This window comes from Copadichromis virginalis, linkage group LG10 (assembly GCF_057382275.1).
Source record: "Copadichromis virginalis isolate Kocher_CV1m ecotype Utaka linkage group LG10, C_Virginalis_male_GT1.1, whole genome shotgun sequence".
Classification (NCBI taxonomy): domain Eukaryota; kingdom Metazoa; phylum Chordata; class Actinopteri; order Cichliformes; family Cichlidae; genus Copadichromis; species Copadichromis virginalis.
In genome coordinates this window covers 4,487,119-4,511,821 of record NC_140627.1, presented here as the reverse complement: position 1 = coordinate 4,511,821, position 24,703 = coordinate 4,487,119, and the positions used below count along the sequence as shown (strand labels likewise).

The 24,703-nt window shown below is 41.4% G+C and overlaps 1 protein-coding gene and 1 long non-coding RNA gene across 3 annotated transcripts in view; one reads left to right on the top strand and one right to left on the bottom strand.

Annotated features, from left to right (window-relative positions):
• Positions 1 to 24,703, top strand: part of arhgap32b (Rho GTPase activating protein 32b) — a 132,306-nt gene that overhangs the window by 70,989 nt on the left and 36,614 nt on the right. For both annotated transcript variants that reach the window (XM_085469546.1, XM_085469544.1), the window contains exons 4-6: positions 2,798 to 2,892; positions 3,093 to 3,177; positions 24,420 to 24,506. In XM_085469546.1, the coding sequence (XP_085325672.1) occupies positions 2,798 to 2,892; positions 3,093 to 3,177; positions 24,420 to 24,506 (267 nt within the window). The remainder of the gene's footprint in view (positions 1 to 2,797; positions 2,893 to 3,092; positions 3,178 to 24,419; positions 24,507 to 24,703) is intronic.
• LOC146699705 (uncharacterized) lies at positions 5,250 to 6,180 on the bottom strand. Its single transcript, XR_014922651.1, has 2 exons — positions 5,863 to 6,180; positions 5,250 to 5,753 (listed from the first exon to the last, which is right to left on the bottom strand). It is a non-coding gene; the product is annotated as an uncharacterized LOC146699705 (long non-coding RNA).

Genomic DNA, 24,703 nt, shown 5'->3' with positions numbered 1-24,703 from the left:
CTATTTTAGCAACGATACAAGATAATTCGGTTCGTTTTTTTATTTTATTTTATTTAGATTTTATTTTGTCTTACCAACAAGCGCTTGTTTATGTTCAGATACAGAGTGTTTGTCTGTAGTGGTAAAAAAGTTACAACTGTAATTGTAGCGAGTGATGTAGCTTTAAAATGAAATCAAAAAACGATGTTAGTAGCTCACAATCCCCCCCCCCCATTAAATCTTCATGTGATGCAGAAACGCAGCTCTGGCTGTTTGATGTGTCCGGGCTTCTTGTTGTGTATGTAAAACGCAAGGCATGATATCGCCCAATGAGAACACAGTGAGTTTATACATGTCGTCAGAGCTGTGAAAATGAGAACTGTGACAGGCACAATACTGTGTTTTGCATTAGCACTGTGAAACGATGAGATTATCACCACGTTTTGTGTGGCAGATGACTGAAAAACAAAGGTACTAAGTATTTTATCGCTGTTCAATTCATAGTAGGATGCAAGAGGGTAGATGTAAGTGTGTAGTAAGCTTTATTACCAAATAGGACTAATCATTGCAGCCAGCTCACTGATGGTTAAACAAAAACTGTAGTAACCAATATAACCACCTTCTCACTGGCAGCATAACTTGAGAGAGCAAATTTAATCCTGCTGTACAGAAACAGCTACAAGTGCTCCATCTTTCACCTCTACCTGGGCCCTTTTAGCACCTGGAATAGAGGTGGTGCAGAAAGTCTCAGTGGTCTGACCGCATATGCAAAGCACCGTACCTGTCAGCGGCTGTGGTGAGGTTACAAGCTGAATGAATGAAGCTTTCACAGTTCTGTAACCTTGCCTAAGTCATGCTCCTGTTTTCTTACACAGCTTCACAGCGAGTAAATCCACTGATTAAAATCTGCTTGCACTAAAGTAGATTCCCCAGACTCTTACCACATCTGCTTTTGATTTTCAGTCTAATTTAAGCTAAATGATGCGAATGGCTTTATTTTTGAACACGATAACAACCAGAGTGAGTGGCTGTCGGTGAATCTGTGTGGGGAGTGGTCTTTTAGTCAGAGACTGCAGAAATGCTTCTCAACCAACTGTGCCTGATGCTTTTAGATGTTCAACATAGTTTCCAAGTCAAACTGTTGTTGTCATTGTTCATAATGCTCAGATTCTTCCATCTTATGTATAAGAATTAAATGACTAAAAATAACAGTTCCTGACTTGATTCCTGCTACTGAGCATGAGTTAAAAATCAGTCGGTTCTGGAATAATCTTCATACAAAAACAGGACTGACTGTGATATTTTAAGTCTGCACAGTACACACTATGGACTGAACGCTGTTTCATAACATGTGTAAGTGTGCAAAGACCTTGAAACACTCCCTCGGCTTGTCCATTAACCACATGTATGTGAGGCATTCATGACATTACTATACATTTAAATTAGGGATACACAAATGTAGCTTTTTCCAGCACTAATATGCTACAGATGTCTGCCAGGCTGCATTTAAGTGTTGCTTTCGAAAATAAAATGTAATCTATGTAATGTAATAAAATGAATCTAGTAATTATTAGTAAAATAATAATAACAACAATAATAATAATAACAATAGAGTGAAGATCCAATTTTGATTGATCTCCTTTATTTGCAGTCATGTTATTTCAGCTCGGTGTGAGAGGAGGATTTGCGTCATACTGCTGTTATTTACAGTCATCCTTACACACATTGTAAAGCTGACAAGAGAAATGAAATATTTATCAAGGTGGCAGCAGGTTATGTTATAGGAAGTGCAATAAAAGCTTCGGAATCAAACATAACAAGAATGAGAATGAGCAACATATGAGAGAGAAGAAAACAAAAAAGCCTTGTTGTTGATGAAGCTGCTCAGCTGTCAGCTGACCACAGTCTGCAGTTTAGTCAAATATTATTGCAAAGCATATAAAGAAAAGCTGTTGGTGATGGAGGCGTGAAGTATCTTCACGCTGCTGTTGCTTGACTGTTAACTTCCTCCATGCTAAGTTAGCGTTTCCGCTACCAGCTGAGACGCTGCTGCTCACGGCTGGCGTGGTAAACACTGAACAGAACTACAACAATCACCCTCGTAGATGTGCCCATTTTCACCCATCAGGCCCTAGTTGGCATGTGTACAGGTATTCTTCAGACATCTTTAACACTTGTGTTTTCTGCTCTTGGCTCTGTATGATGTGAGTGAGGGGATATCCCTAATAAAACTATTCTGACTGTGAGAATAGAAAAGCCCTCCCACATGCTGTTCAAACCTTCTGCAGCGAATCAGAAGAAAGCTGGCTTAAAGGAAGACGGGCTTGTTTTAGAGGGTGAATTGAGATAAATAAGGATTAATGTGTCCTGTGAATCATGCAGAATTACTCTGCCAGAGTCCGAGAATAAAAAATATGAAGTTTAAAACAGCAAACGGAAAGTGCACATATGAAGCAATTCAAAGACCAGGATGAGCTGGGAGAAAATAATAATTCTCAAAGGAATCATACTGTTGTCCAGTCAACTAACAAGCTGCACACGTGTCAGTCAGCAGGATCAGCAGGGCTCAGCTCATCCAAACACATTAGATGGAGTCAAACAGCATATTGCTGTACAGCACTGGTTACACAAGGCTGTTAGGATTTTTGGAAAGTCATTACCTGATCTGATCTAAGCAAACTGGTGCTACACATAAACCTAATTAACTGAATGATGTGCAGTTGTATGAATTAGCTGGCTCCGCTCATTAAATCGATGCTTTGGATCGGACTGGAAGTGTGAGCTCTCATGTTTGTGTGCTTTGTTTTGGTTTTTTTAGGCAAGGAGTGCTGAGATCCCTGAGCTGAGGACTGAGCCCCTCATGCGCTCATGCAGCAGCAGCACAGCCAGCATGAAGGTCAAGAATGTCAAGAAGTGAGTGGGCACGTGGACACACAAATTTCTGATATCGCTCCAAACTGGCTGTTTATCGAGTCTGTTTCTGTGCCTGCCTCGTGCTTTCGCTCCCTCTGTTTGCATTGCCCTCGGCTTTTTCTGCTAATCATACACACTCCAAGCTGTTACCATATGAAGAGAATGAAGTGCTAACCAAACTGTGTGTGTTGCATTTGCAGACTTTGCTTCACCAAGGGCCATTTCCCAAAACTGGCAGAGTGTGCTCATTTCCACTATGAAAATGTGGACTTTGGTACAATTCAGGTACAGTCTTGAAGCTTTTTGATTCCTTCTCTTGAATTTCTTAATGCTTTACAAACACCTGGTGTGAGAAAGGGTTAAAGCTGGTGCGGCATGTGTGCATCAGTAGCATGGCTTTTAAAAACTTTGATTGGGATTATGAGTTTAAAATTACAGCGCCACAAATGTCAGCGATGTTGTGGATGAACCTTTGCACAGCTTATTGAAAAATACTCGCTCTCACTGAGAAGAAATTGGCTGATGATATTTGTAAAGACTGAATGAAGCAGGACTTCTCCACATGATGTCAGGTAGAACTTTTTTGCCATTGATGCATGGAGATTGTTGGTGTTTGCTATGGTTTCCTGGTTCCTTAAATGCCCCATTTTGCTAATATAATATAAATATAAGATCTTTAAAAAGTTTTCTTCTACCACAGTCTCTCCTGGAGATTCCTCCACATAGCTCCCTCATGTCTTTGCCTTTATTAACCTTAGTGGCTGTTGAGTCCCAAGCTGAGTCACAACTTGCTTTGCCAGCAGTTGTCTTTGCAGTCTGTTTTGATGTTTTTAAAAGTCCCCCCCATGCTTTAAAATATCCAAACTAGGAACTGTGAACCAAGTGTTTTTTAATCCCACCTGCACCCTGGTTAAATATTTGAATTGTTTGTTACACTTTCTGTGTGGAAAAGGATTTTTTTTTTTAACTAGTTAAAAACAAAAAAAATCAAATGGGAATGCCTGAGTAACTCAGTGAAAAGCCTGTGCCCCTGTAGTACAGGTATGTCTGATATTTCATTTGATTATTTTATTTTACTGTATTTTTTGGACCATAAAGCGCACCGGATTATAAGGCGCATTAAGCGAAACAAAACAGTCAGATAAGTCAAACTTTACTCAACTCATTCTTCTGGCTTCCTCCACTTCCGTACCATTGATTCATTAATGTTGAATTCTCTGGCAGCTGCTCTATTCCCATGTTGTTGCAGTATATTAATGACTAACCTTGTGTTGTGGATCGATTATCTCAGTTGTTCTCCTGACTGAAGTTTGGCCCGTGTATAGCATCCTGCTATGCAATTGCATTTGTCCCTGACCATCAGGAACCTTCACGTTAACTTTTATCGAGTGGAAAAAAGTTAGCGTTCATCCTCCAGCTTCACTGTGTTTATGTTATGCTAACATAGCTGTGTAGCTAGCGATCACGTAGCACATCATTATATACCAGCTAGCCCAACTTCAGTAACCCTGCAAACGTCACTGCTGTTTAGTTTTCTGTCTTCATTTATGTTGGAAGTGATAGCAGAGCTGTACGTTTGAATTTCTTCAGAAATCTCTGTCAGAACATGCTATTTCATGTTTAGGTGGAAGCTAGCAAGCTAACTTCCTGCGAACTTCTAACTCAGTTAAATTTAATAAATTCTGTTTTCATGGATGCCTGGATGTTAAACTTCATTGTTACACCTGGTAAAGCAGCAACACTGATCATTTTATTAAAGATGAAAGAATTTAGACAGTTTTTAACTCTCAGTGATGCTGCAGTGTTCGTTTGTTTTTGGGACCTGAAGTGGGCGGAGTTTCGGACCAAGATTACTCCGTGAGGCTCCTGACTACAGTAGTCATAATGCTCCGACAACCCATCAAGCCGTGTGGCTTTGTAGGTTAGCAAAGTAATACTAAAACATTTTTGACAGATTCTTGTGCGTCATGTACCACATAAAATCGGTTCAAGGTCAGTAAGCACAACCAGAATAGTTGGGTTGCGGTCACGTGGTTCTGATGACGTGCGGAGGCAGCGCGATTTTTGAGTGGAGGGCGGAAGTAAACATGGAGGACACTGTGGAGAGTCAGGAGAGCAGCTATTGTGCAACTTTAGACCCCGTTTCTCGGGAGAGATATAAACAGATAGTTAAAAAATATATCGGACGTGATCCGTATTCTTTGAAAATGTCCGAATACACCACAGAAGTAAAGGATTTGCCTACTATCGAGGATGTGGATATCACCAACTACTTGGTCCTACAGACTTCTTACTACACTAGGCAGCAAATGAAAGCTTTCAAGAGTCTGGAGGCGTACAATTTTTTTGTCAGCGGGTGGGTCCACAACCTTGGAACAAAACGTCTCCGTGATGGATACAGTTTGGTGTTTGCAAGGGTGAGTGTTTGTTCTTATATTGCTTTATCTTAAACACGCTAACAGTTAGCGGTAGCGGCTTTAACGTCAACAAACATGCCACATCCTTAGGACTTCGTTAGAGTGACAGTTGTTTGTTTCAAGGTAAACCATTCTCAGCGGTCTAACGAGACACCTCTGAAGACTTGGGTAATTGCAAAGGAGGATGGAGAAGTGATTGCAGCTCATTGCAATTGTATGGCAGGGTTAGTAGCCTGTTCTCCACTGTCACTAGGCTCAAATCCGGGCTCTCAGCCGTCTGTTGCATATCCAAAATCGCCTCTGCACATCGATGCTGTTCTGCCTTAAGCTTCATTCTTTTCTCTCGTTTGAGAACTGATTCCGATCTGGGTTTTCGTTCGTAGCCGAGATTGACCGTCGGAGCCCAGTCCTCCGACTCTTCGTCATCCAAAGCACTTGGGCAGCCTATAGTCCCAATCAAGTCAATATTAGACTACTAACTTAAAAGCACTAAGTAAACGAGAATTTAACGACAACCTAATGCTAATAAGTTCGTTTGCAAACATAACATTACCTCTGACGAAGTGGTCGCTGCAGACACGGGCATTGGCAGACTCTGCTCCTCCCGACTGTAAACGTAAATTTAAAATCCATTTTTTCCTACGTTTTTCGGTTAGAATTTTCCATTTTTCTCCTCTTCGTTGGGCTATTTTTGGTACCCTAAAATACCGTTTATCAGTTTCTCTGGTCGACCTACTGGAGCATCCGTAAACACAACAGGACATAGGCATTTTGCGTACTGTCTGTCTGTGATTTTGCGCTTATCTTTTTCACTTCCGACCGCCAGTCAAATTTCGCGCTTTACGTCGACGTCACGTCTACGTCAAATGAAACCTAGCTATTTAACATAAGGCGCACTGATGATTTTTGAGAAAATGAAAGGATTTTAAGTGCGCCTTATAGTGCGGAAAGTAGTTTATTTTAGTTTTACCAAACATTTATTCACTGATCTTTTAAATGTTTAATTTTGAAGTTGTGCTTTACGTTTGTGAAAGATGATGATGTTCAGCACCACAGTGCAGTAAATACAGCTGATCTCTGACTCTTACTTTGGTGACTGGTGGGGTTGTGAGGTTAAAATATCTATCTTATGAATCCTTAAACACATTGTCAAGAGGAACTGTGCTGCAGTCAACTGTAGTGAGAGCTTTTTTTTACCCAGCCAGTTTTGTCATTACTACAAGAAGCCAGTAGGGGTCACTAGTCAGCTAAATCAAACCCACTGCTATTGCAACGGCAGAGTGAGAGTTTGCTGTGTTGTATTTTACGTGCAGGTCATTTGTTGATCTAACTCCACCCGTCCACTCATTGTATACATCTCAAGCTAATTTAAATTGTCTACAGCCAGTAGATTGGTTGTCCTTTTGTTTGGCCAGCTGATCCTTTCCTGGTTTTCATATGCCTTTAAGTAGCCTTGTGTCTTTGTGTTGCCTCCTGTGTACTTTTAGTATTCAGTGCAGCTCCTGCCTCTTCTTCTGAGCCAGCTGAACCCCAGTGGAAACTCATGTCTTCTGTGTTTGCTTAGGGATTAATTATTTGCTATTTGTTCCCCATGTCACTCAATATATTATGTCTTATCTCGCTTCAACCAAACATGTTTGCTTGTTTAATGAATTGGTCACAACTGCATTCTATTTACTTGCTCCCTAATGATTCTGACACGGCATAAATAGTAAAGCTTTTTATAAATGATAAGTGAGAATGTTGATGCCCAAGAAATCATTCAGGGTGTTTCATAGACACGCTGCTGCACATTTTTACATCTTCTTCACAGATTCTATGAACAGCACAGATTTTCACATTAACTATATTTCATTTTTCCTTATGCATCTCCACCATTGAAGTGAAAAAATCCCAAATAAATAGTAATGTATGTGGAGCAGGTCCAGTGAGGTTTTATGTTTCCTCTGTGCTGGACTGAGGCAGGGTAGGACTTAGGTTCAGCTTTGGAATTGGGCCTTCTGCTGGAATACTTATTCCATTATTCCATTATTATTATTTCACTTCCATAATAAAAATCTTTGCCAGAGGAGAATGTGAGTCACACAAAGTTTTGTTGTGGAAAAATAATAATGGCACAGTCCCACAAGCCCTGAGAGCACCACTTACGTGGCAGTCCTTTTCTTATGATGCTGGCTTTGTAGATGGAACGTTTAACTGACAGACTGTCAGTCGTTCTGGCAAAGATGGAGACATGGCTTAACCTTTACTTTCAAAGTCTTTTAAATCTTCTCTGTGGCTGCTCACAGAGTGGTCTGTTCATTACATTTTAATGTGTCCGTGTGCTCTGTGTTGATTCACTGTTTGCTCCGTTTTGACACAAAGAAGTGGCATTACTGGTCACATGTTTGGGGTTTTCAGCCAGTCGTGCTGCTGATGAAGTGCTGTTCTGATGTAATCGTAAAAGAGGCCGTTTCAGACATATTATTTTTGGAGATTTGGTTAATGACAAGTGCTGAATAGTGTATGCACACTTGAGTGCAGCCAGCTACACATTTTTGTGTCGATTTGGGTTTTAAAAAGCCAAAATGATGCGATGCAGTCTTACACTTTAATCAATTCAGATTCAGACTATAAAAAATGAAAACAATATCATGCATTGCTTTTGTCCTCAGAGGGTTTCTTTGCAGTGTATTGACAACTGTGACTTGCTGTGAAATTTAGTCCAGACATCGTATTCCTCAGAGGAAGAATCTGGTTTAAATGTTAAATAAATGAAAACAAAAGCATAACCTTACAGTGGTGTTGACAAAGTAAGGTTCTTCCAACCTTCTTCTGTCTGACTGTACCTTAACAAGACTTCCAAATTAATCTAGTGCAGAACTTTTTGCTTATTTAGTTGCTTTGATGTTAGAGAAACTTGTTGCCTTAAAATACTGTTGCTCTAAAAAGATTTGCAGGCCATACAGAAAGGATCTAATGACAGCAGCTTTTCCTTTTTGTACATTCTATGCTGTTACAAATCTGAATAGAGTCACTCCAAAAAGACTATAATTGATTTGATGATGGTGCTGTGACATCAGACACAAATGCATCACAAATGATCTTTGGAAAATATAAAAAAATATCTTTTTATCTTGACAGCTGTTCGAGACTAATTATAATAACCATTATGCCTAATTTTTGCACTTCTGAAAGCATTTAAAAACAATGGCACTAGATAGAAGGTTGTTACTAACTGACAGCTGACACTTCAATGCTACACTATATGAACAAAGAATAGTATATTTAGGTTTTTCTACAAATATCTATGACATTTGTCTGAGCTTATTTTCCAACGAGGTCATTTGTGGCATTTCTCTAAGAAATACGTTTGATTGTGGTTCTTATGTGAAGCCACAGGTGGTTCAGAATAGGTTTTACTTAAAGAAAGGAATCCTGGAACGTATCCCAGCTGTCATAGAGTGAGAGGTGGGGTACATCATGGACAGGTGACTGGCCTGTTGCAGAGTTTTCATCTGGATTATGATAAATGTGAATGTTTTATTTCATCACTTAGAGGGGGAAAAAAAGATGTTTTTGAATGTTGGCACCGAATGTCTAACACATGTAGTAGTAGTGGTAGTAATAATAAGGACTAAATCTGTGACCTTAGCTACATCCTGGTGCCCTGTGGCTGCACAGTCATGTATGAGTTTGATTTGGCAGACATTGATGTTTTGGAGCAAACAGAAGCAGGAGTGATGGCTCCAAGTAGGACTCTTGTTTGTTTCTCTGCAGCTCTCATTAGGATGAGTAAGCCTTCCTTTCTTTTAATTGAACTAGCTTCAGGCGGATCTAGCGCAGACTTCACATCAAAGTGAGTGGTCTGAAAAAATGCAGTTTAGGTCATCTTGCTATGGGTGGCCATGAAAGTTTGTATTGATTTTGGCACAGTACTGTTGGTGCACTCTTGAGAATCTATTAAATGTCAAAACTTAGAAACCTATTAAGTTGGATGTAGAGAGGGTGGATGAATTGGTATTGATTAACCTTGTCTGACACTTTAAATCCTCTGTGCATTGGCTAAAACCATTCCTAAGAGAATGGATAAGTCCCTGCTGATATTTGTGTCATTCTGTGCTGCTGTGTATGCTGTCCTCCACTCTTTCTGAAGCTAGTGCTTGAGGCTGGAATCTGAAGTATGCAGAAGAGACCTCAGCCAACTGAATTCACTGCTGGTTATTTAATCTACTTGAGACAGATATGGTTTTGCACCAAATGATATACACGCCATCTAAAACAACGTTGATATCAGTGCATGGGATAAATTAAATGACAGGTGAACAGTTGGATGTGAGATGAAAGGGCAGATTTAGATACTCTGGTCAGATTGATTTCGTTCTGTTCTCATTGTATAGGTCACAGCAGTAGTCAAGGAGCTTTAAAAGGTAAAGACCCACAATATTAGATATATTACCTCAATAATTAGGTAATTCTTTATAAGCCAGCACATGGTGACGGTAGTGTGAAGCCTTTAAGGTTCAGGAAGAGGCAGCGCATACAGAGTTGAGGATAACAAATTGAGCAAAGCACAAACTGTAAACTACAGAAGGTGCTCAGTGCATCGTGGATGTTCCTCAGCAGCCCGAGCACCTGATCCAGCTCTAAGCTAAATGAATATTTTAATCCTAATGTTAAAAGTATAGATGTGTGTGTCTCCTGAAACTAAACTAGAAGCTGATTCCTCTCTAGAAGACTGATAGCTGAAGACTCGACCTTGTATTCTATATTAGTTGTTAATTTTTAATTAATACTGTTTGTCAGAATGGCTCTGGCCTTTCCTCTGTGACCTGGCACACTGTCACAGTGTGTTGGCCCATGCATGCACTGCCCCCCCATAGTCTGTGCCCTCCATGATGTCTCGGTTGAATCGCCCCCAGCTTCTCGCTCTTCCTCTTAGCCCCTCCCAGCCTTGCAGGCCAAGGGCTGCATGACAAAGTCTGGAGCCAGAGACCAGCAAAGTAAATGTATTGACTTCATCACCACTGTCCCACTGTGCCTGCCAACTAGCCAGCCAGCACCACTCACCCTTATTGTTGCTCATTAGCCTAGCATTTTGCCCTGCCTTTTCCACATTGACCACACTGAAGACCACACAGTTACACATTTTACTAATAAAATGTGTGTGAGGGTGAAAGTCACACAAACAGGTCCTTTCCAGAAACAGTGTGTGAGTGAGACAGTAACGGGCTGTTTCATTCTGTCATTTAGTCATTTCTGTTATGCATCTCTGTCTGGGGTGCAGTTATAACACTGTAATGTAAAGTCTCCAGAGATAAGTTGACATGGTCACAAAAAACAGGCAAGCACGTGGACGGCTGCTCGGACTGCCTCACTCACCGTCTGATGATGAAATTTAGGTCATCAGACCCACACTTGGTCTGTGCTCACAATCTGTGCTTCTCTTACACTATTTGAAGCCTTCGGCCTTATTTTCTTCCGTTTTGGCTCATTATCTTGGTGTAGGATGAAGTCTGCATCAGCCAATCTGTTTGCCTCTGCTTCAACACATTTCAACACAGTATAGTACACTACTACTACGAGCAGGACAGTACTCTCCCAGAAATGCATTAGAGGGAGTAGTAGTGCGATTTGTTCCAGCACCGCCTTTGTACACACACAACAGCACTGAAGACACTAATAGGACTGAAACACTGAACCAAGTACAATGCCATAAAGTGCATTATGGCAGACTTATAGTAAGAAACATTGAGTGTGACTTTTAAGGTGGATAATCATGGAAATAAACCAGTTTAACAGCTGTTAAGAGCCTTAACAAATATGGGAGAGACATGGTTTACAAAGTTATTAACCACATAAAACTTTACATTGGCATTTGTTAGTGTGTCAGCAGTTGGATGAGTGATTGAATGTTAGGTGTGTAATGTGAGCCCTAAAGTAACCAGTTCAAAACCAACCAGACAAATAACACGGTGCAGGGTGAATGGAGAGAGAGAGAAAGCTGAGGTAACCACATCTTAAATGCTCCGAGGAGAGTGGCCAGGTGCTCCCAGTTACCGCACCTACCAGCAACCTGGAAGATGACACGTACAAGCAAAACACAGCAGGCGCAGGCCAACGCAGAGGGCTGTCAGACACATGTGAAAGAGCGCCCCCTCTCTCATGCTGACGGTGGTTCAGGCAGTTATTGAGGGTGTGATTTGTGTGTGGGTGAATAACAGTAGCAGGGTGTGTGTGCAGCCATGTATGTGACGAAGACTGACGTCCCTCTCAGGGCTCCTTTAGACCGCCTTGCTGTGCGTTGCTGTACAGCTGATGTGTCTCAGCTGCTCCTGTGACAGACTAGAGGAAGGGTGATGAGGGCCTGTCTTTATTTGTCTCTTTTCTTACTCCTCCATTCGGCTTTCTAGCCATCTCCTGCTCGAGTCCATCCCCAGCATCGACACAAAATACGCTTCTCCTGCCCAGTCACCCCCTCTGCTCACAAAGCACCGTGAGAGATGCATTCCCTCCCCCCCAGTGGGACCCAATCCATCAGCTGCAGTACAACTCCAAAGCATACAGCCAGGCAACCCGTCATTTAGAAACACAGGACACTTAACAATAACCTGCAGGTTTTCTAATGGGTTTCCATCTGTATGATATTTAGGGTCATACTGTGTGGTTGCCTGGAGAAAACAGAATGAGGGCCTTGGCCGACAGAGAGATGATGTCAGACCCTTTGTCACATGTTCATTCAGAGGACCGCTCTCCACTGCCTGTGAGCTGAGGATGATGTAACGCTTGGATGCATTCTGCCCTTGTTGGGGAAACAAAAGACCAGCCAGAGCCCCCATATACACACACACACACACACACACACACACACACACACACACACACACACACACACACACACACACACACACACACACAATAACCATGAGACACAGAAATAATTTGAGCACCACAATGCTGTATGTCAGTGAAAGGTCTTTAGAGTTGCAGTGCTTGTAGACATTGATGAATGGCATCTTGCAAGTTGGGTAAGAGTGCGCACACTCAACGTTAAAGTAGTATAAAGCTGAAGAGTGGAGGTGAACTCAAAGGTTGAAAGGTCCTAAAAGTTTCAATAACAACAAATGTAACAAATGCATTAATAAATACTGCTAGACTTCAGCACTTTCCCTTTAACTAGAGCAGTGCCTGTTCAAGGGCAGTATAATAATGTTTTTATGCCTACATTCTACACATGTTACATGCATGCAAATACATCACCTGCTCCTGTGACAGACTAGAGGAAGGGTGATGAGGGCCGCTCAATTCCATTACCTATGGGGTAATGGAACTGAGGTAAAAAAAAAAAGAAGAAGAAAAGAAAACTTAAGGAAATGGCTTAAATTTTCATTACCATCAACACATCATCATCAGACAATCATGTTCTAAATTAATTTGTGCTGAGAATACACAAATACATTATATTCCAGATCAGTCCATTTTGAAAATTTTGAAGAAACATAACATAAATAACCACTTTTTTCATGCTGCAGTGGTTTAATAGGTCCTCTTTAGATTAATCAGGAGTGCTTTTGAGATCTTGGGTCTATTCCACATAGCTATGATGCTTTATGTCTTTATATTTTCTTTCTTTGTTGAGCTCAACTGGACGTATCAGACGCAACATTTCCTGTGAAGCAGAGGGAAAGCTCTCCCCACCAGCGACCATTAAGATCAGTTAATGTGTATCACATGCATGTGCGAAACAGGATTTTGTCATAAGGCAAATAGATCAGGTCTGCAGGCACATGTTCCCACTGTGCTGTTTTATATTTTATGATTTTCCCACAAAGAAGAAACATTACCGGTCCACTCTGTTCCCTGTACCCTGTCTTCCTATAACATTTGCAGCTCGACTGGGCTGATTGATTTCCCTTTCCGCCTTTACACTTGACAAACCACGCTGTCCTGTCCTGACCTGCGGGGCCTAGAGTGAGGTTAACTCCTAGAAGCGCTGAAAGCACATTCACAAAGCCTCATTACTCATTTCTGCTCTTATAAAAATGAAGTTGGGCTTAAGACAACAAAGCTGCAAGCTTGTCATGGAGATACTTTTTCTTTGGTGTTTTCTGCATTCCAGTGTGAAACAGAATCATTTCAATGACATAAACCCAGGAAGAGAAGTGCTTGCATGTCCTCCTTTGTGTTCGTCAGTTTTTTTCATCTATTTTGGGTCCTTGACCTGTGAAACATCGTCCAGTTAACTTTCTGCATTTGGACAAATATTAGCGTATTATTTGGAATATTAGCGATGCTGTGCTTTTGTCTTCACTCAGTGCAGGAGAGCCAGTGCCAATAAAGGTTGCTGTAACAGATGTTTCATTACCAAAGATGTTGATTACTGCTGTCATGGTCGTTTGGGTTTCGTGCAGATGTTGAGCTCACTGATGCACTTTTTTTCCCCAGAATGTTGTATTGACAGTCTGAAAATTCCCACCCTGTGTCTGGATTGTTCTTGTTTGATAATCTTACTTAAATTGAGAGTCCATGTTGTAGGTTCACTGCAGCAACATCCATTTTCAAATACCGCACTTCGAATCTTTTCCAGATCTTTTATGGGCTTCATAAAATAAAAAAATACTGAATGAAATGCACGCATCTTACCAGCTTTTGGGTGAATTTCCAAATTGTATTTAAGCTCCCAAAAACAGGAAACTGTTTAGAAATGACCAATTCCTGTCGTATTTTTGTTCAGGCCCTGAAATCAAAGCTGAGAGTTTGCATGTTCATCAAATAACTTGAATATGTTTGCATGTAAGTGTAAACAACGAATTGTTTTCAAGTTCCAAAATGTATAGATTTATAATCTGTGTGCAAATATATGTACGCTAAAGTAAGAAAAGGATTTTTTGTTCCAAACCATCATCTCATCCCCTAACAGCGACCTCTCTCCCCCTGTTTAAATTCCATTGCTCTCCTCAGTACGGTTAGATCCCCATTTTTATTTTTATTTTTTTAGCTTTAATGATTTTAGATCCAGCTCCTTCACACTGCAGCAAAGGCCCACAGGCAGCCGTGCACTCAAAACCCCTTCAGCTCTACATCCGAGTAAAAATACTACAGTGTGAAAATGGTGCCACTGGAGACCCGCCATTTATTTTTAGTCATATTTTATGTTCTGCAAACTTCAGCCTGTAATCATAACACATTAATAAGAAGCTCTGACCTAGTGTACTGACATACACTTTAATAACTAGTAGAGAAATTTGATTTAATAAACTCATTCTGTTTGCGTAGTAGCGCAGGCGAATTTATTGGCCTGACACTTTTGTGTCAGGTTCTTGCAGCCGTTTGGACCGATCAGCTCTGCAGCAGAGAAAACAAAGTAGAGCAATCTGGGCTGCCGAGCACTGCTGCTCTATTTCGATACATCAAAATAATGTTGGTATTTTATTTTGAAGTGTTATACGTATAATTAAAAATATCATAAATGCTTGATACCGATCACACTGTTATTTTTATTCACACATTAGGGTAGCGTTTCTGTCGAGCCATCTGTTTGCCACGTTGGTCTGGACTGAAATATCTCAGTATCTGTGTGATGGATTAGACACAATGTGTAATATGCATAAATATTTTCTAGGCAGTGTGGTTAGTCTTCAAGGCTCACCATGAGGTTAACCTTTGTAGCTCTTGGTGACGTGTCTCCATTGGAAGTGCGTGTTGCAAACAACTTTTGTCCGTCAGCGAGGTGTGTATAGTAGAAACCCCACACACTCAGTGCCTGACTGCAGTTCTTTTCAACCTAACTTGGGTGTCTCTAATAACTAATTTTAGAGTCAGAAACAAAACTTGAGATTTCTCCACTGCTGTATTTTCTCCATAGCCAACACAGGAACGTGGGAAGTAGTTGTGTTCAATCAGTGCTTTTAGCTTTTTGTGTCTGCAAGTTGGACTACAGTGATGTTTCCTGGAACAATAATATCCGACCTCTGCGCATGTGGTTTGGATAAATCAGTCCAACCTGTCACTGGCACAGCAGAGCAGAGACAGGATGAACTGGGTCATCATTGGATTATCATTTGATATTCATAAGCAGACTTATAGTAGAAAACGAAGTGAAGCAATCGGTCAGAGCAGGCGTCTCAGCTGAGCAGCTCACGGCTTATGTGGAAATCTGTGTTTTTATGAAGGCTTAGAAAGTTTTGGCTCAGTGGTGACTGCTGTCACATTGCCCCATTCCTTTGGTAAAAGATAGTGCAGGTGGTGTTAGAGATATTATTTGTGATCGTCACACCATCTTGAGAAATCTGCGTAGAAGGACCGGACACACACACACACACACACACACACACACACACACACACACACACACACACACACACACACACAGAGCAGTGTACTTCTAGGGTTTGGCACACACACTTCCCACTGCTGCTCTCCTTCGGCGTTGTACACGCCTTCTGAAGAACCCTCCCCCTCTCCACTCCAGCGTCACTAAAAACAGTCGAGAGCTCGTCAGTGCCATCACCACCACCTGTCCACTCACCTGCCTGGCACCGCCCCTTGAGCTCACTGCACCACCCCTCCCCTGCAGCTGAGCCAGGGACCACACCTCCGCCACTGTCTGTACCCATAAGTTGAATTGGACTGTGTGGATATTTGAACTGTTTGTTTGCATGTTTTTCACGCAGAACTGGGAGAGACTTGCACCCCCCCATGCGGCTCTGTACCCTCGTGGCTATTACCTTTTTGGTAAGCCAGGCTGTTTGCAGTCTCTTTTTAATCCATCTTATATGTGGATGGTACACGTGAAGTTGCCACAGCTGATTCAACTTCTGCTTCAGTTTTTTTTAAGGTAGCTGGCTGGGAGCAGACCCTTTAGCAGAGCGTATTTTTGGTGACTCTATTTCTACTTTGCAAGTGGGGTAGGCTCGGAGCTTATTTAGGTCATTAGGTTATATGAATAGCTTCCCATTATTTACTGCATTTGCAGATCATCACTTATTGAAAAGCTTAATTGGGTGCATTTTGAAGTTTGATAATGGGAAGTCATGGTAATTGTTTTCTTGGAAGAGCTGAATGTCTCCTCAGTAGATCACTTTCAGTCAGATGCCACTTTGCTTGAGGACAGCACAGCGAGGACTGCAGATGTGGAAGGAGGGAAAACAGCTCCCTGGCAAGTGCACACACACCCTCTCCCCTCCCTTTCCTTCTCCTCTGCTCCTCTCTCTCTCTCCATCCCTGCTCTTTGTCCTGGGAACATACCAACCAGAGAGGGTTAAGAGGAGGCGAGAAGGGGGAGGGGTGATCCAGCATGTCAGACAGGGAAGAGGAGGAAAAAAGAGAATAGCATGTGGTGCAGGACACAGAGAGCAGACGGTGAGGTTGCCAGAACAGGACTTTTTGTTTTGTTTTTTGGACATTTAAACCAGGTTGTTTCCATTTATGTTTTGCTGCTGCTAGTCAGATTTTCAAAGTTGTGTTGGGTGCCAGCCTCCAGAGAAAGAAGGTTTAAAATTGGGCATCCCAATGGTGGAATGGAAGAGAAGGCAAAATGGAGGAGATGAAAGCTGTCCCGTTGAGTAATCCACCAAACCGGCTTTCATCCTCTAACACCAGCTGCTGATGATATTGTTGCCCCCTCCTCTCTCTTTCTCTCTCCGGATCCCACACTGGGAGTGCTTACACTGTATGTGAAAGAAAGTGGGGAGCTGACATTTACGTCCCGCCAAGGGGAATTGTGCTCTGTGGCGGAGAAACCCAAGCTTGGATGTACATTCTTAGACTTGAGGAACAGAGACTGGACAGGTGTTGGAGCGTTAAGGAGCTGCATGAAGGGAAGGAACGTAAACCAGAGCTGACCTACTGTAAGTATGAGGGCTTTTTCTGCCCTTTCAGTTCTTTCTGTAACAGTGTTCTGCTGCTGCGGTTACAGAGCTGTGCTTCCCCGTTGTCCTTGTGTGCCTGCAGGACTCGTGAAAAAAAGCTTGTGGCCGAGATATCGGTGTGGCACTGCATGCAGAAACCTTTGTTAGAGCGACAGCTGAGTTTAACACGGATCTCCAAGTAAATGTCTTTGGAAAATGATCAACGTGAAAGGGCTTTTCTCTTTCTTTTAGGAATTCCACAGGCCAGCTTTTACAACACTGTAAACAAGAACAGCTGAGGGACAGACCATCCAGTGATATATATTTTTCCCCAGTATGACCATATATAGCACAGCATGACCACAGTGAGGAAACCAGTGTGGGTTTTTGTTGTTGTTTTGACTTTTTTTTGTGTGTTTTTCTTTTGATTTTCATGACATTGATCCAAATCCTTCATGTCAGCCTTGTTGTTATCTGTGGGTAGGTTTTGAACTTAAACCAGTATATCCAGAATTCTTCAGTATTTCTCATTTCCTGTGAAAGGCAGTCTGTTCCTATGCTATTATTCTGGAGCTGTGGTTTTTGAAACCATAGTTTGCCAAGTACTGGCAAGATTGCAGCTGCCTTTGTGGTCACAGGGACAATGTGTGCTAGTGCAGCACAAGTTGGATTGAAAGCGAATTGCAATGTGGCGAGCTGCAGGAAATGCAGAAAACAGGCCTAGAATGGTAGGTAACGTGTGCGGCATGCTTCCCAGTTTGGGTGCATGGGAGCATTTGCAGGTTCTCTTCAAAAGTTCTTAATAAAAGCAGACGTGCTTGCTGAAATGGCAAAACTGCTGCCTTTGTTTTGAAAACCTTCATCACAGCTGAAAATGTCTCTGGGGTGCTCACTTCAGTTCTGTTGTTTTTCAGCTGGGAGCCAACCTGCAGTTCACTTACCCCCAGCCTCGTTTATTCAGTAGATGCTATCTGTAATTTCTACATGCTGTCAGCAGAGATGATCATCGGGGACTTGGGAATCACAGCCAGGGTCTCTCTAACCGTTATCATCATAGTTTGAGAAAGTGTCTTTCTGGGAAATAAAACAAAAGTCTGTGTTTTGTTCATACACAGTGTGAATCATATTAGGTGTAATGTTCTAGGAACTAGTGTTGAAGTGGTTTTGCCATTATTAGTGTACAAAACTGTAGAGAGAAACAGACATGTAGTCTCACCGCTCACCGTGCCACAGATATTTTACTGGTGTTCCCCTGTGGTAACCAGGAAATCAGCATCTAGCTGAATTACTGCTACCTTCTGATGATAAAGACCTATTACATCATATCATGCACTAGTAAAAAAAAACAGGGAAAATATATTTAAAAAACATTAACAAACCATAGAAATAATAAGACTGTTTGAGTATTTAAAAGATTTTGGAGCCATTGTCCTGCTATAGGGAGGCTGCTGCCTTTGTGCTTGGTCTGCAGCTTGGTTTAGGTGTTTGGGAGATATCAAAGTGATATTCACATGAATCACAGGACCCGAGGTTTCCCAGCAGAACAGATCATCAATATATTCAATTCACCAGTCAGATTTTGTTGTTGTGGTTAATGTGACAGCTGCCTGGAAGTTAAGAAATCCTTCGCTTTGTGTTTACTTTGTGTTATTTTCTGAGCATGTTAGTATTCTGGCTTCAAACCCAACAGATCTGACTCTAAGCTTGGAGTTTATTCCTCTTTTTACCGGCCTTGATTTGCTATACAATAGATTTTAGCTACATAAGCCTCTGTGACTTATTGTAACCCTGCTATTGCTGTGCTGGCATTACTTTGCAGTATTGTTTGTTTCTCAGGTAATATTAGCTGCTGTATGTATATCCCTGCCACAATCAAGGTGATCCTGAGATTGCCACTGAGAGGCATGATGTTCTCTTTGTTCACAGTATCATCTTCTTTACATAACATTTTTTTTAACCTTTAAGTGTTTTGTGACCAGAAAGTTCCTCATCATCCCAAATTGAGTCGTAACCGTTCACATGCACATAAATGTATTGCAGAAACAGCACAGAGCCTTTCGTGTGCTGGATGGAGTCCCACAGTTTGCATGACAACACACTCGGATATTGCTAAATCAAAAAGTTCCACAGTGACTGCACCCTGAAGCATTTCCAAAAGAACTTTGGGTGCAAAATATTGATGCTCAGCAACATCATGTGGAACAACTTATAATCACACATACACACCACTTGCTTAAGAGCAGAGCAGAGTAGCACTTTAATGTCCCTGAGAGGCAATTTGGCTTATACACAGCAATCAGTAATAACAAATACATACAAGCACAGCAATAAATTGAAATAAACAGTGAACGCAAAATACACAAAAACTGAAAGAAGCCAGAAACCAGACAAAATGGCTTTTGTTTAAAAAGCCAGTACCTGATGGATTGAATGACCTCATGTCTTTCCTTTTTATTGCTGAGAAACAACTTTACCAAACAAACCCTGACAGTAACAGTCACATAAAAGTCACTAAGACAAAAGACTGCATGGAGCAGTATTATGGGGTTGGATAGGATAAAGAATGACCTCATATGTATAACTGCCACTTCTAAGGAAGTAGAACCTCCATCAAGGAAACTGAACTTATCCAAAAGGCGGCTTTTAAATTTGCAGCAGTGCTTTCACACTTCCTGCATTTTCTGTTTTTTGTCAGATTGTGATCAACAGATCATGAAAAAAACAAATCTTCAAAATAAAGAATACTTTGATAATGACATTGATGAATCATTTATAAACACTAAAAATGTTGTCAGGTTAGACGATACAGTCATACTGGTGACACTAGTGTCCTAGTTCTAAGTTGATAACAGCCTGTTTTATCGATTGGTCCATGTGTGCAGTCCAGACCAAAATACTTTTAAAAAGCCACGTCTCGCCCTGGTCCAGTCACCACTGAGCAGCTGGACTTTAGATGGGTTTTTATGTTGTTTTTGTTGTTGTTTGTGTGTTTTTAAGCAGTGTGAGCAGCCGGTGACACGCCATTCATTTTTACACCATCAGCCCAGTTCGTGATAACTTTGCCAATTTATTACTTAGCAAACTAAGTATTTCCTGATACCTGGAAAACCAAAACTTGCATCAGCCTCAGATGATTTCTGTGAGGCCAGGTGATTAGCCAGATTCTGCATTGTCTGACTCAAAACATATAGGATCATATCTATGCTTTATCATCTAAGGAGGCTTTCCTTAACTAAAGCAGAGAAAACACAAAGGAAAAGGAGAACGTGACCAGTTTTTGGATAAATTGTCATCCTCTTCCTCCTCCTCACCTCAAGCCTGATCTCCTGAACTGAAGTCAGGTTCAAACATACGAAAATGTGCGTAAACGAGCTCATTGATTCCCGTTGTTGTCAGCCAGAGCTGTTGGTCCTACAGCAGCCACTGTAACTAGGATTAACTACTGACATCTATTGGTTTTACTGTAACAGTTGCATGCAGCCTTCTTTGTCTTTGGGTACCCGCAATCTCTCTTTTTGTGCCCATCACCACCTCTTCTCTAGATTTTTGTTGCTGTTTTTCACTTGAGTTGTATTTTTACATGATATTGAATCATGCTAATCAATGCTAACAATCCAAGATCAAAAGTATTGACAGAAATACTCTTCTTTTGTTTAGTTCTGACTCCGATGTTAACAGGTTAATCGAAGGTAGCATTTTACTTTACTATCATGAAAAACATTAAATGCTGATGTTAACATGAACACTTTTAGTAGATTTTTTTTTAAAAAACAGTTAAAAATTTCTCCACGTCCCATCCACGTTTGGGACCTCTTTCTCCTGTGGACTTGTTCCAAAAGTGCATCGCTGTGTTTTTGGGTATTAACTTCCAAGTACAGTTCAATTTGTTTTTGTTTTATTAGCTTTTATCCTTTTCAGTGCTTTACTTGTAAACAATTCCCTTGCTTTTATTTTGAAAGTTAAGTGGCGCTAACCAGCTAACCTTGGCTGTTTCCTGTCTTCTGTTTCCCTCTTTCGAGGCTGACCAGTCAATATTCAACAACTGTATTAAATCAAACTTGCTTTAATGGGATCCAGAACACTTCCATGTGTTTTCATCCCCCGCACTGGCACAATGACATTGTTCCGACAGGCTCTGTTTAGTGGACCCACACAGCACATAAATACCCTCGATCTCAGTTTTTATGTCTGCTGTTGTGAAAGCAGAACTTTTGTTTGTGTTAACACAAAATGCAGATCTAACATAATGATGCAGCAAATGGGATAGAAGATAAAAATGTTTCATGAGCGGGTCACTTACTCTTTCACAATTTCACAGTTAATACAAAAGTTAAAAATTTGTTTTTTTTAATTTGTATTTTACAAAATGTAATCACTTTTTTATTCAAAATAAGAGTGTCTGCAAACTTTTTCAGTTTTCTCAGTCGTACAACTAATTCCTATCAATAAATCAGCAACCAAACCTCCCTGCAGTAGACTGGCAACCAAAGACCAGGCATAGATTTGGGGAGAATAGAAGTGCCACATAATGGCATTGACCTGGTATTCATTCACATTTGCAAGTACAGAACGTAATGAATATATATTCATTCTTTATGTTCTGTATTTATTTTTATTCTGACGTGGAGACAAATGATTCATAGATGGATGGATGGGCTGCCCTGAAAATGCTGTTTTAAGTTCTGAACTTCCTGAATCTCTGCAGTGGAGCCAGTGATTGCAAACATTAGCACAACTATCTGACATGATAGCTTCTCCTATGGGAAATAGAGCAGGTTCAAAAGCACCAGCTCTTATATAATGCAAGATTAAAACACCTGTTCAACTTTTCTTTGTATCACTGGTATAAAAGAGGGATTGGGAAACCACATGAGGCTGTTTCATTAAATGGCTAGTATCAAAGAAGAGACAATAACAGTATGTTGAACACAAAGACGTGCGGTTTTGAACAATTAAATCTGTTCAACCAGTCTTCCCTGCCTCAGAATAGACTGGTGGGATGGCAACCTGTCACCATGGCTACGCAAATTATGTCATAGTGGCAATGTGCACTGGAAGACCCCAATTATGAGGTGTCTCTGCATACAAGACCTAGTGCCAGATGATATGACAACATGTGCTATAAATTTGGTGAATACCGTTTCTAGTGTTAGGCTGTTCTTACACACTTTTCATATGATTTTTGCAAATTTACCTCCTATAAGATATTTGGCTACCTGATAGTACCATATCACCCCAATAGAGTACTTTGCTCTTAGCGAGCACTTACTATATTCCATCAGCATGGTGGCCGTTGCCTCTGTTCACTTGGAGCTCATAACTTTAATTATCATTATATCCTTTTATTTCCAGGATCATAATTTACATCAATTGTTTGAATTTGTCTGACAGATGTTGTATCTCGGGTTCAGCTTGAGATCCTGAGAAGTGCTGGAGCTTAGCTTTAGGACTGCTGACGCAATCCAGGAGTGAGCTACATTCCCATAAAGAAACACTGAAAAAGAACCTCTGGTTCTCTTTGCAACCACACTCAGTATCTCACTATGGGAAGCACCTTGTGGCGTAACCAATAACAGAAGCTCCACTACCACCACATCTTTCTAAAACAGACCAATCACTTCAAGGACATGGAATCCCCCTCCCCCTTTTATAATAGCCCCTGGTTCCACACCAGGTACTCACTTTCTTTCCTGTGAAGATCATTAGAGTGGTCCTGGACCATAGAGCATGACATGCATTGCCAGAGGTTACAGTTTGCAATGAAACCATCCAGGTTCAATAGCACGGCATGTTCATTGGGTGCAGGGGGAGCTGAAAGGGCTTTGGACAGCAAAGTTTCTTCTCTTGTAGGCTGAAGGGCAGGAAGCAATGCACTGGAAAAGATAATGCATGGATACCTAAATGGATTTATGTTCCCTCAATTCTCACTTCAGCAAATACAAATTCATAATTTTGAATGCCCTTTAGGGCATAGTCTAAGAATAGCAGACCCTCTTTTTCAGACTGGCACTCACCCTTGGGGTTTTCTCCAAGTATGTTAAGGCAACTCTGAACCCTTGGCAGGCGGCAGGGCTCAGTGTGTTTGTATATTTGAAAGATTTTCTAGTATGTGTGAAGAGGCACTGGAGAAAAACACCCAGGCACTATTATGCAGCCTGTCTGGCTTGATTTTCATCATCAATTGTATCAAGAGTGTGCCGTCTCCCACTCTGAATATTAAATATCTGGACCTTGAAATGAACAGTTTCTTTTCAGGGTTTTCTATCGAGAGGTTGCATGAAGAAAATTTTCCTGCACATTGCTCTGTTTCCCAAGGGAACCATGGTCTCTATTTCTTGCTGCTCCTGAAAAATTGTCATGTCTCGGTCAGGACAGAATGCAACAGTGGTGGTGTATATAAACTGTCAGGGATGCACTTGTTTCGTGACATTACACAAGCTTTCTTTCTGCCTGATTATGTGGAGCAGCAAGCACCTCCTGCCGACTCATGTTCCTGGTGTGTTGAACACCAGAGCAGATTTGCTCTCCAGAGGGAAACCACTGTACGGGGAGTGGATGCTCAACCACAAAAAAGTCCATCAGCTGTGGGTCACGTTCAGACAGATGTCCATAGATCTGTGTGTTTTCATGCAATGCAAACAATGTCCTTTGTTCTTTAAGAAATGAGGGAGTGTTCTTGAAGTGACTGGTGTGTATATTAAACAGGCATAGTGGTAGTAGAGCGTCCATGACTGGTCATGCAAGTGGAGCTGGGTCTTCAGAGAACTGGGGTTACCCTGGTAACCAAGCATTAATGAATCCCTGTTTTTTTTTATAAGAGAGTGAAGCATTTCAACAAAACTTCCCTACTTGCTTGGTCACCGAAAAACGTGCTTAGAATAAGTATGGAGGGGCTGGTCGGCCATCCTAATATATGGGGCAGAGCCTTGAGTGTAGCTCAGCAGGTCACTGGTGCTTCTGTAGTTCATCATGCCAAAGCAGTTCTCTGTAGAGAAAGATGTAACGTTAGAAAAAGAAATGAACTGACTTCCGTTAACTGAGGACCGAGGTCTACTATTACAAGTTTGTGTGTGGATGGCACTTTGATATGGCCCAAGCCCACAAAACTACTCCTGAAACCATTCATGAGCCTGCGTTTGTCACATATGTCAGGCAGAGATGCATATGATAAAACAAGGCAAGATAAACCAATACTTTTTAATCATATTTAAAGAACCACAGTTGCTTGAAGTAACCCATGTTATGCTCATCGAATGCCTCAGACCTTCTCTTTGTTTTTCAGCTGTCCCTTGGCGATGAACAAAGCGAAGTGCCGCGGAATGGCTATGAATCTAAGGAGCTGGTGTACTTGGTTCATATTTACTGCCAGGTAAGACTGCAAACTCCTGTGCATTGGTGGTGCATTAGTGTGTGTATGTAAAACAAAAAACAAACTTGGCTGTGGGAAGTCTTTATTGTTCAAGCTCGGGTCCTCTACCAGAGGCCCGGGAGCTTGAGGGTGCTGCATAGCATCTTAGCTGTTCCCAGGACTGCAGTGTTCTGGACAGAGATCTCAGATGTTGTCGA